General features: G+C 46.8%; 2 protein-coding genes across 2 annotated transcripts; both read left to right on the plus strand.

Annotated features, from left to right (window-relative positions):
- Positions 1 to 353: 353 nt before the first annotated feature.
- Positions 354 to 2,390, plus strand: LOC117840438 (cytochrome P450 89A2). The gene has a single exon (XM_034720949.2). It carries the CDS (start codon positions 557 to 559, stop codon positions 2,078 to 2,080), a length of 1,524 nt encoding a protein of 507 aa, XP_034576840.1. The 5' UTR covers positions 354 to 556; the 3' UTR covers positions 2,081 to 2,390.
- A 1,481-nt stretch (positions 2,391 to 3,871) lies between these two features.
- On the plus strand, positions 3,872 to 7,100 carry LOC117835299 (protein FAR1-RELATED SEQUENCE 5-like). Its single transcript, XM_034714659.1, has 6 exons — positions 3,872 to 3,907; positions 4,437 to 4,936; positions 5,027 to 5,373; positions 5,496 to 5,644; positions 6,043 to 6,307; positions 6,409 to 7,100. Exons 1-6 carry the CDS (start codon positions 3,872 to 3,874, stop codon positions 7,098 to 7,100), a joined length of 1,989 nt encoding a protein of 662 aa, XP_034570550.1.
- Positions 7,101 to 12,083: the final 4,983 nt, after the last annotated feature.

Raw genomic sequence — 12,083 nt, forward strand, 5'->3', positions numbered from 1 at the left:
GGTAGCACGAAGCGGCGATGGGACGAGCAGGAGGTGGCTGCCGTGGACGGGCTAGGGTCTTGTTGGAGGGCCACACTGGCGGACCGATGGGGTCCTCCGGCAAGACCCTAGCCCGCCGCAGCGAGGCAGCGGCTCGTCTGGGCGGGAGGGCGGGGGGCGGTGGCTCATCTGGGTGGCGGCGGAGCAACATGGTTAAAGAAACGGAGCAAATGCTTGGAGGTTGAAGAAAGACTCCTACCATTCGATCTATATTCTAGGCCCATAAAAATCAGGTGTCAGGGTTCGAGTGCCCCGTAGACAGCCCCATTTATCTTGTAATAAATACTTGCCAGAGTCCGACCCAAAATAGTTATCTACAATCGAAGCTCTTCAATTGCTCGCGTGCCGTCGTCACGTCAACGGACACCTTGCGTTTATCCGAACTAATCGTACCGCGACAGGATTGCCCGCCGGCGGCCGGCGCCTTATAAAACGATCATGGAAAGCCGGTCATGCCCATCTCCTCATCGTCTCATCGCAGCGACACGAGTAGAGCAACCGCGCGAACGCGAACGCCATGGAGACCTGGCTCCTCGTCGCCGCTGCCATCCTGATTCCCTTCCTCGTCCTGCTCCGTAGCAGCAGGAGCCGCCGCTTGCCGCCCGGCCCGCCGGCCGTGCCGCTGTTCGGCAACCTGCTGTGGCTGCGCCACTCGGCCGCCGACGTCGAGCCGCTCCTCCTGCGGCTGTTCAGGCGGTACGGTCCCGTCGTCACGCTCCGGATCGGGTCCCGCCTCACCATCTTCGTGGCGAACCGCCGCCTCGCGCACGCCGCGCTCGTGGGCGCCGGCGCCGCGCTGGCCGACCGGCCCCGCGCCGCCACGAGCTCGCTCCTTGGCGTCACCGACAACATCATCACCCGCGCCAACTACGGCGCCGTGTGGCGACTCCTCCGCCGCAACCTCGTCTCCGAGACGCTGCACCCGTCCCGTGTCCGGCTGTTCGCGCCGGCGCGCGCTTGGGTGCGCCGCGTCCTCTTGGAGAAGCTGCGGGAGGCCGGGGACGGCGGCGCGCCCTGCGACGTCATGGGCGCGTTCCAGTACACCATGTTCTGCCTCCTCGTGCTCATGTGCTTCGGCGAGCGGCTCAACGAGCCGGCGGTGCGCGCCATCGAGGACGCCGAGCGTGCCTGGCTGCTCTACATCTCGAGGAAGCTGAGCGTCTTCTTCTTCTTCCCCGCCGTCACCAAGCACCTCTTCCGCGGCCGCCTCCGGGACGCGCACGCACTGCGGCGGCGCCAGGCGGAGCTCTTCGTGCCGCTGATCAACGCGCGGCGGGAGTACAAGAGGCTGGCCAAGGAAGGCCGGCCGCCGACGAGTGAAACCACGTTCCAGCACTCGTACGTGGACACCCTGCTCGACATCTCGCTCCCGGAGGAGGGGAACCGCCCGCTCACCGACGACGAGATCGTCGCGCTATGCTCCGAGTTCCTCAACGCCGGGACCGACACCACCTCCACCGGGCTGCAGTGGATCATGGCCGAGCTGGTCAAGAATCCTGCCATCCAGGCGAAGCTCTACGACGAGATCAAGGCTACGTGCGGAGACGGCGAGGGCGAGGTCTCGGAGGAGGTCATCCACAGCATGCCGTACCTGAAGGCGGTGATTCTCGAAGGCCTGCGTAAGCACCCGCCGGGGCACTTCGTGCTGCCGCACAAGGCGGCGGAGGACATGGACGTCGGTGGGTACCTGATCCCCAAGGGCGCGACGGTGAACTTCATGGTGGCCGAGATGGGCAGGGACGAGGAGGAGTGGGACAGGCCGATGGAGTTCGTGCCGGAGAGGTTCCTGGAGGGCGGCGACGGCGTGGGCGTGGACATGACCGGCACCAAGGGGATCAGGATGATGCCGTTCGGCGTCGGCCGGAGGATCTGCGCCGGGCTGAGCATTGCCATGCTGCACCTCGAGTACTTCGTGGCCAACATGGTCAAGGAGTTCGAGTGGAAGGAGATGCCCGGCGACGAGGTGGACTTCGCTGAGAAACGCGAGTTCACCACCGTCATGAAAAAGCCGCTCCGGCCCCGTCTTGTGCCCAGGAATTAAAGAGGATGTTTGTTAGCTTCAGTTGCGAGATTTATAGTTAGGTTTTTCAGAAGTCTATACACTACAGTGTCGTGTCTATAGTTTCATGGTCATATGCCCATATGGTATTATCTCTAGGGTGAAGTTTACGGCAGTCAACACAAAACGTTGTTTTAATGCAGTTCTCAATGGTTTATTTCCTTTACAAACGCATGACGGTGAGAGTAAGTAGCTCTACAGGATGTTTGTCAAGACTATGTCATGTCTTCCTGTATAATTGAATTTTGAAATAATATAGTGTCACAGATTGGATCAATTGTTGATTACTGAACTAATCTTGTGAGTTCATAATTGTATATTGTCGCGAAATGATTTGATACCGAGACTTGGGGCAGTTTGGATACCAGTCACAGCTTGCCACGCCACGCCACGGGTGGTGAGCCACACCTGCAAAGCCTGCTGCTTGGTTGGTTTGTTGACTTCGGCTGCCACAACTTTTCACACACAAATTCTCGCCAAACCTTAGGCGCCAGAATTTTGTGCCACATTTTCGGTGCTGTAGCACATGCGGCGTGGTGGAAACGGCTTGTATCCAAGCACCCTCCTACGTTGACATTGTCTTAAACAATATACTCAAGGAATTTTATTAATTAGTAAAAATGTCAAATAACTTCGAGCATTCCAAAAACAATGGAAATCATAGAACAGGAGTATCATATTCAAACCTTGGTTAGTCGTGGAGCGTATGCGTATACAAATCTGGGAACTTTTAAGTTTCTCAAGAATCATATGTACCTCAACATTATATTTCAGAACGTTCTTCTGCTCATGAACATTTATATTTGGAAGATTTATTTAAACAATTGAAAATTATGTAATTGTATTTCTTTGATAGCATAGAAAATAATTGAGGAAGAAGTCCAATTTCTAGGGCTTCTTTATATATATATATACACATATATATATACATATATATACACGGTCAATATACTCCGTAACCAGCTATAGAATAGGATATTCTGTAGCCAGTGCACGTGGCATGTGGCGATTGGCTATCCCGCCCACGTCTGGTCGTTCGCGCGAGACCATGAAGCTAGTATCACGCAAGCCAGTAAACGAGCCGTTCGCGCGAGCCAGTAAATTAAACGATCTGGTTTGCTGATTGAGCTCAGGATTGAACGAACCAGTAAAACGGCACAGCACAATGTGCCATCCTCCTGCTCAGATCCACCGCCACAGCACCCTGGCCGCCGCCACCTCCTGCTCAGATCCGGCGTCCTTGGCCATCCTCCGCCACCCAATGTGCCATGCAGCCCCACCACATCCCGTTTCCCACGCAGGCCCGCGCAGGCAGTCGCCGGCAGAGATCACGCCGCCGGCACTCCTGCCGCGTTCGTGCGGGAGGCCGCCGGTGGGTTGGAGCCAACTTCCCCGAGCCTCTGTTGTTGGACGGAACAGAGCTGACAGGGTAAGTCCATTACGACATTGATTGGCTTCACTCAATCAGCGCGAGGTGCTCGGATGAATTTGTGGCTGTGGCACCAATTACGGCAGCAGGGAAATCAATCGATAATTAATTGCTGTCGTCAATGGTGAGTCCATCTCCTGTGCCTGCAAGAATCCGGAGGTCTTCCTGCAGGTTGAAGTTGCATCAGCAGGTTGGGTCTCGCTCCTGCACAATCCGATTCCATGGATGGCGCAACTTCAACGGCCACACCGGAGGTGTTTCCTGTACTGCTGATGCCGCAATCGCCGGAGCCGGAGGTAAATGGCACACGGGTGACTCCTCTCCAACATGTGTCACCAGAGACTATGGCAACGCCCGATCCGGAGAGGACCTACTTGCATGTGAGTGTGCTAGCTTTTAGTCTTTTCTTCTTGCTGATCCATCTAAAAGCTAAATGGTGTCGCATAGCTAAATTTCCAAATTCATGTTTTAGGTGACCCCCCCAAAAGGTCTGAAAGTTCAGGACACATTTGAATGAACCTTGATAGTAAAATCCAGGAAACAGTACTTGGTGCCATTATTCAGAAATTCAGAAATCAGAAACGTCCAGCATGAATTGCATTATGATTATTCATTACCTAGTTGATTCCTGGTGTATATATACCTAGCTTTCAGAAATTCAGGAACCAAAGCGTACAGCATGAATTTCATTACATAGTTCATTCCTGATTATGTTATCAGAATTTCAGAAATCTTAGATATGATTGGTTCAGTAACATGCCATGTAGCCCTACTGATGCAGCTGTTGTCCCCTATCTCATCCTAGTGTAGTTTGAAATAATAAAGATTGTGCTCCAAACATTCTGTAGTAGAGATATGTGTATTTTAGAAGTTGTGGTACTGCCTTTCTGATATGTGTTTTTTTCCCAGGATCCCTTGTTGCCAGAGACAATTGTGCCAACCGAGGAGCTGCGTTTTGACAGTAGAGATGAAGCCAAGGAATTTTACAAATTCTATACGGGCAAGGCAGGGTTTGATGTGCGCATAACCAAGACAAGTAGGAAGACGGTACTGGAGTTGTCGTGCAACAAACAAGGACACTGGGATTACTACAAGCCTGGTGAGGAGAGGGTACGTGAGAAAATGTCAATGAGGTGTGGCTGCAAAGCTTTTGTGAAGATTAAATGGAACCAGAAGAAGGACTACTGGTTCTTTGAGAGGATAAGGTTGGAGCACAATCATCCATTGCATCCCTCGCCGACCGTAACACAGTTCTTGAGGATACAAAAGGACAAGGACCCTATAGTCATGGGTATTATTGATCAGATGCATAGGTGTGATGCTTCCCACAACACTACAGTAAATGTGCTGGCAGAATTATATGGTGGTCGGCAGAACTTCACGTTCACGGAAATGGATTTGAGAAATAGGTAATGTCTTCAGATGTACTATTGTTGATGTTGTTGTTGAATACATGGAAATCATTATAATTAAATTGATGTATGTGTTCATGGTTGCAGGAAAGCTGCAACTGCCAGGGAGGAGAGGGAAAATGATATACCAAAGTTGCTTGAGTTCTTCAGGGAGATGAAGGCCCATAATGAGTATTTCTACTATGAGTTGCAGGTAGACAGTGAAAATGTTATCAAGAATGTGTTCTGGAGTCATGCAAGCCAGCGTGCAGAATATATAGATTTTGGAGATGTGGTTACATTCGACACCACATACAAAACAAACATGTATAGCATGCCTTTAGCCATGTTTGTTGGGTCAAACCATCAACTGCAGAATGTCGTGTTTGGGCAAGCATTGTTGCAGGATGAGCAAGCTAACACATTTGAGTGGTTGTTTGCAGCATTCAAAAACTGTATGTCCGGAGGTTGGGACCCACGGTGTATACTTACAGGTGAGGAATGTTTATACACGAATGTCATGAGTGATACGTAACTTGAAATAATTGGTAACTTTGTCGCATTTACTGTGTTGCAGACCAGGATAGTTCAATGGCGGCAGCGATCAAGAAGGTGTTCAAACAAACACAGCACAGGTTGTGCCGTTGGCACATGCTTAAGAAGTATAAAGCAGAGCTGAAAAAACTGTACAAGATTCATGATGGTCTGAAGATAAAGCTCGTCACCGTAATCAATCACCCACTTACGCCTACAGAGTTTGAGTTTGCATGGAATGAGTTGGTCGATGAGTATGGCATACGGGAGGATGACCCTATTCAGGGACTTTGGGAGAGTAGGAAATTGTGGGTTGTTGCTTATTTCAAGCCCTTGTATTGTGGCAGGATGACCTCTACACAAAGAAGTGAAAGTGTAAATAAGATGATCAAGGGGAGTGGCTTCACAGGACATATGACATGCATGAGTAAATTTGCACGCAGGATGCTAGACTTCATTCAACACACAAATCACACAGCGGGTGGGGAAACCCATTGGTCTCAGGTAATAATGACAGTGTATTGTTTGAAAAATATCATTCACTATCGTTTACTAGGGATTAATGTTTTAAGTGGTTGTCCATGAAATAGGCTGGTAACTGGCGGCTGACGTTGCAGCCCTTTGATGGCCATCTTAGCAGAGTGTACACACGAGCCGTGTACAAAAAATACATGGAAACTTATATTTATAGTACTGCTTTCCGTATTGATCCTCATCCTAACGAGGTTGATGTTTACCTGGTGACGCACACGGATCAGTCATGGCAATATGCTTGGTTTCAACATTCATTTAGAGTGGAGGCTGATGTACGATCCGGTAGGTATACATGCGAGTGCAAGACATGGGAGCATACAGGTAAGATGGTGCAATTTGAAAAAAATTCATCTCAGCATTTCAATGTATATTGTGGCCTGGTGAAAAAGTAGCATTGATTATGTTTAATTTTATTGTTACAGGCTTGTTCTGCGCCCATCTTATTAAAGCCTTCACGTACCTTCAGATCGACAATATACCTGCAGAGTACATAATGAAGAGATACACGAGGGGTGCAAGAATGATGGTACCGTGGGACAGGCATGACATTGCGACTTCGGTACCGGGTTGTGAGAGCGATCAATACAAAACAAAGAAACTAGTAGAAATTGCGATGGCTGCTGTGAGGGCATGCCGCAAAACAAGTCTTGGGTTCGAGAAAGGCTGTGAGCAGCTGTCTGCATTGGTTGAGTGGGGTGAAAGTATTGCAAAAGGTACAGGAGCATCACATGTGGGGGATCATACAGAAGAACAGAGTGATGTGATCCCGCATACTATAGGTGAACCTGCGGCTAGTTGGGCTGAACAAGATGCAGCAGTTGAAACTGCAGTCCAAATTTCGGAGTGTGCACCAAGGGAGGCAAGAACAAAGGGGAGGAAGCGTGGAGGGAGACAGGTTGTTAATGAACATGCAAGTTCCAGTAAGGCACAGGGGCAGCGGACATGTGGATATTGTGGATCTTTGGGTCATTATAGTACGGGGTGTGATTTGAACCTGGATAACATCAATAAGAAACGAGGTGTAGGTGGGAGTTTGCGGGGCAAGATGGGACGGAAGAGGGGGAGACCACCCACAAAAAGGCAACTGGAGGATGAGTTTAATGGTGTTGCATGAGTTGTGTTTACTAATTGGGTGTGTTTGGAACAAATTAATGGTTGTGTTTGGATAATTACTGAATGGTTGTATGAGATTTTTGTGCATCATGAATTTATTCTTTCTGGTTCCTTCGTGTCTTGAGTATTGTGAACCCACTTGCTATCAGTGATGTTGTTGGCAACTAAACTGTGATGTTGTTGGCGCCCATCTGCAAGTGCGCGCAGCATGTTTTGCATCTGTTAAATTTTTTTTGCTGCCAATGTTGCTCAGGTTCGGACTGTATAATCGTTTACACTTGTTTTACTGTATCCAGCTGCAAGTGAGCTTTTGCTTTACTGTATAATAAAATGGAGCAGTAATTATGTACTGTGTAATTGAGATTCTAGGAGTAGAAATGGAGGCAGTTGTAGTAAATTAGTGTACGACATTATCATCTAATAAATTGTATGGATATTTGGCAATTGTGTTTTTAAAATTGTTATCAGAGATGAATTTCCTTTATCACAAAGTGTGCATGAGAACATTCAGCAGAAATCAGAATGTCTCTGCTCAGGTCACAGGTGCAGCTGAACATATTCGGACTGGAAAATGCATGCAGAGAGCTCGCCAACATGGACGCCGGCCACACCGAAACTGTTTTCTCTTCTCTCCACGCACTCCCTCCTGCAGGGTCCTGCCGCTGCCGAACAAGGAGAAAGCTCAGCTAGCTAAAAGGATGGGGCGCACAGCTGCAATGCGGTGGATGCAGCCGGCGCTGCTCCTCGTCCTGGCCACCGTCCAGGCCGAGCAACAACAACTACCCGCCCTACGACATCGACTTCCCCGGCGGCGCGACCGGCCGGTTCAGCAACGGCCTCACCACCCAAACACATATTCAGACTGGAAAATTGACCCAAGAAGCATAATTATCATGTGCATTCGTGTTCTAGCTGTGCATATGTGAGAATGTGCAAAGAGCGTCATGTATTCCATTTACAGTATGGATATTTGGCAACTGTTATTTACTGGGCATGTGAAGCACAAAACTTGTATTCCATTTACAGTAACAACTCAAATTTGTGAAGAACATAAGTAAACTTATTTGGGATCCATGAAATTCAAGCGACCACACGGAATGTCTATGTCTGGAAGTTGTCGAGAATGAAGGGACAGTAAACAAATGAAGGGACAGTAAACATATTTCTAGACCACTAGGATCACATGCGACGCCTGTGTGCTTCTAGACCACCAGGGAGCTTCTTGATCTCGTTGATTGGATGGTAGATGCCGTAGAATAGGAGCTGGGACCTATACTGCCGAATGTCTTCCTGCAATGCATAGGTAAACAGCAATCAAGACTATTGTAGATGGATTAATAATTAGAAACCTTGAGTTTTGGTAAGAGTGGTTAGTCGTACTGTTAGGATTGGAACGTGGAAAGAGTCACCGTTCCATAGCTCCATGGATTTGATGGCATAGAATCCACAATCATTGTCGTCCGTATGCATACATGGAACAATGATAGGACGTTTGAATCTAGTAAATTGCTTCATTTTAAAATCTGTTACCAACTGGAACAGGAGATTAAGGTGTCGAATAATTCGGTCACCAAGGACTTGGTGGTAATCTGTGTGGTCGTCTGGACTAGAATCAATTACATCAATGCGGTCATGTATGAAGTTGATGCAGTAGATGGTATAGTGCTCCTCCTCCATAACCGGCAAAAGGAACTAGACATGACAGAGGTAAAATGAAGTGCGGAATCTGTAAGTTCAAAATCAGTTGGCAGCCTTTTTTTGTAGTACATTGATGTGGTTGTCGGGAGTAGATAGTACTTACTAGTTTCACTTTGGTTGCATCAAGATCTCCAATATCTCGCTGTAAGACAGCTAGTGCCTGATGTGATTCCCATTGAGAGAACTCTTCATCTTCCTCAATATTGACATATTCCTAGATGTATAATATAATGGCATTAGAGGGTGTAAATTTTTTTATTGAATTGTGTAGTGAATGGATTAGGTACGCGCTCACCCCAAGCTCTTGAGATAGAAAGACCCTATACCCACCACCATCAGGCATGTGGCATTCATCATAGCTCATGCAGGCCACAAGGTATGACATGAACTGAGTGGAAAGCATCTCGCCATCAAGGAAAGACTCCTCTATATCTAATCCACTGAATTTTCTCAAGCCGGTGCGGATGAAAATATCGCTGGTATGCAAAGAAATGACTCGTAAGTGTGTGCATGCAGCATTGGATCTGAACTTTTTCTTAACAGCATGTGCTGTTAACTGTGGAGCTTTAGCTCTTTGTGGATCGCCTTTGAAAGGGGACACATACCTGGCTGGTCGTTTTGTAAGCCATTGTGGCCTAGGAGCAATGGCTGGACGATGGATGAACTCATCTTGTGTGCAAGGCTGTAGAAGAATAGGGCCAAGTGCATCATCTTTGTTGGTTGCAGCTTGAATATTTTCCTCATCTCCTGTTATTTTTTGGAAAAAGAGACTAACATGTATATTTGCACAACATAATAAATCTGGTAGTACATAAACATAATTTATCTGTCACAAAATCCCAGACCATGTCGTGGTAAGCAAGGACTAATAACTTTGTGATATTATAGTCAACCATTACTAAACGTAGCAGGTAGCTGCTGATCATGGGCAACTTGCTCTTGTAATCTAAGGCAATCAGTACTGTTGTGATGTCACGAAGAAAATGTTATATTCTGAAGACATTAATTTTAATCCTGTTGCTGCCCGCAAGCAGAATATATAATATGTTACATATTCATATATAGGTTCACACAGAAGTGTGGTTGAAGAACAGATAGTTTACTGTAAGGTTGATGCATAAAAAATACAGGGGTGGGATGCATGTACTAGGGGGTCCAGGTGTGAGTGTGTACAACTGATCTAAAATAAGTAGCAGGAGAAAAAGATGATGGAAATATTTGAGAAGAATCCATACTGCCATTTGGTGAAGGTGCGACAGGGTCTCCTTTAGCCAGAACATGAGGCACGATGTGATCAATCATCACATCTGTGTGAACCTATACATGAAGAATCAAATATGTGTTCAGGAGATGGCACTGCTGGTGCTAAAATAGTAGTGTTGTTACTGAACAATGCATTAGAAACCTGAGTACAAACGGGTGAAAGGTCGCCTTCCATTATGTTGTCATGTGCTGCACCAAATACATTTTCAGATCCGACATTATGTGCAATGTGTCCATTCATATCGACGTCATTGGCTTGCGCTGCATATAGTAAGATAGTATATGGAAAATGATGAAATAGTAAATCAATATGATGGCAGTGGGCAGTAATATTTTTAGTATTAAAACCTGGTAAATAGTAAACCAATATGTTTTTCAGTACCTGCATCAGAAGCGTGGGCTTGATTATCATGATCTTCACTATTATTGCCATGAATCTCGTCATTCAAAATTGCCTGTAGAATGTGAGTGGCTGACTGATGTGCATCTGATAGCATCTGTTGTGCAATGGTTACATATCTGGATGCTTCCTTAGCTTTGGCATCAAAACTTGCCAAGGCTTGCATTGCCTGCGTCTTCCTAGGCTCAGCACTAATCTGATGAACTATACCACGCAGTTCTGCTTGCATACTATGGATACGTGTTGTGGGCAATGGTTCAATGCTTGGTGGGGTAGTTGAAGATGGGTTCTCAGTTGTATGGTAGCAAGTATCGATGATGTTCCTAAGCTGCACACACGAAGTGTATTAGGGGGGAAATACTGGAGAATATTTGACATAATAAAAAGAGGACATGTGTGAATAGACCGAACCGGTAACAGCCCAAATGTAGCCTTCCCTTGTTGATCTTTGGTCCTATCGGCACTGATTATCTTTTTTATCACATTTTGAGTAAAGTACTTTGCACGAGGAGTGTCCATGTGTTGAACCTGATGTTGGCATTGTAGGTTGTCCAAATACAGTATCTACAACCAATATAAATCAGTAATTAATTTACAGCAATATAAATCAGTAATTAATTTACTCCAGTCACGGCATGCATATGGATGGCAAGATGGTGTACTTACAATCAATAATATTGCGCATCCTGAGAATGATTTCTTTGCTTTGTCGGACTGCCAATTGAGTGCAGCTTCTCGGAGGTCATCCACAACAGCCTTACACCAGTTCAGAGCTGGTAAGCAAGACAGATCTCTAGTGAGGTAAACATCCTTGCACCTAATGTTGTTGTCGGTGCTTGGGAACAGAAGTTTGTTGCAAGCAATGATAAAGAAAAATCTTATTGCCATGTCATCAGTAATCATGCCAGACCCTAGCTCCAGATCATCCTTCAGGGTCTTCTGTAGATGGCTAGCGTTCAGGTCGTGGGATTCTTGTAAACCCAACAAAGTCTTGAAAGCAGATAACGCCTTGGATGCTTGAATGTGTGTACTCAACACAATATCTTCACCACCTTCTGGTAAGTCAAGCACCTGCTTTACCACGAACGGGGTGACATGGATACCCTTATCTTTTGCAACATTCAGTACCATGGTTTTGGGGTCTAGCCTGTCGAACAGGAACTTCAATAGCTCTCTGCTCTCTAACCTCTCTGCTGCAACACAAAGGAGTCCACCAAAACCCATATCTTTGATTCGCCTACGCTGCCAAAGTGTTAGGTGGTCGACAAAGGAGTTAAATGTTGATGGTGCACATCGAACTGTAGGTGCGTGAGCATACTTGATAGGGTTCTTGGCAAGCTGCCAAATGAAGATATGAAAAGGCTGTAGTAAGTGTGAGTGGTGGAAGAATCGGTTCTCATAATGTTTATGTATGTAAATGAACCACATGTCAAAATGTAGTAAAATGCCACGGTTGATCATTGGGCAGGCTGAATCAGGTAATTTACCACAAAATTGAAAATGAAGTAAATTGTACCTTGAAAGTAAAAAAAGAGAAGGTTGATTTACTATTGTACCTTGGAAGTTGCATTGATACACTGTTTCTTCGCTACTGGTTGCCTCGGTGGGGGTTCCATGAAGGCA

Source organism: Setaria viridis, chromosome 9 (assembly GCF_005286985.2).
Source record: "Setaria viridis chromosome 9, Setaria_viridis_v4.0, whole genome shotgun sequence".
In the NCBI taxonomy this organism is placed as follows: domain Eukaryota; kingdom Viridiplantae; phylum Streptophyta; class Magnoliopsida; order Poales; family Poaceae; genus Setaria; species Setaria viridis.

Coding starts and splice junctions, on each gene's coding strand:
- LOC117840438 (XM_034720949.2), top strand. CDS start 557: ATGGAGACCTGGCTCCTCGTCGCCGCTGCCATCCTGATTCCCTTCCTC.
- LOC117835299 (XM_034714659.1), top strand. CDS start 3,872: ATGGCAACGCCCGATCCGGAGAGGACCTACTTGCAT. Junction 4,937..5,026: donor GAAATGGATTTGAGAAATAG/GTAATGTCTTCA, acceptor TCATGGTTGCAG/GAAAGCTGCAACTGCCAGGG. Junction 6,308..6,408: donor CAAGACATGGGAGCATACAG/GTAAGATGGTGC, acceptor TTATTGTTACAG/GCTTGTTCTGCGCCCATCTT.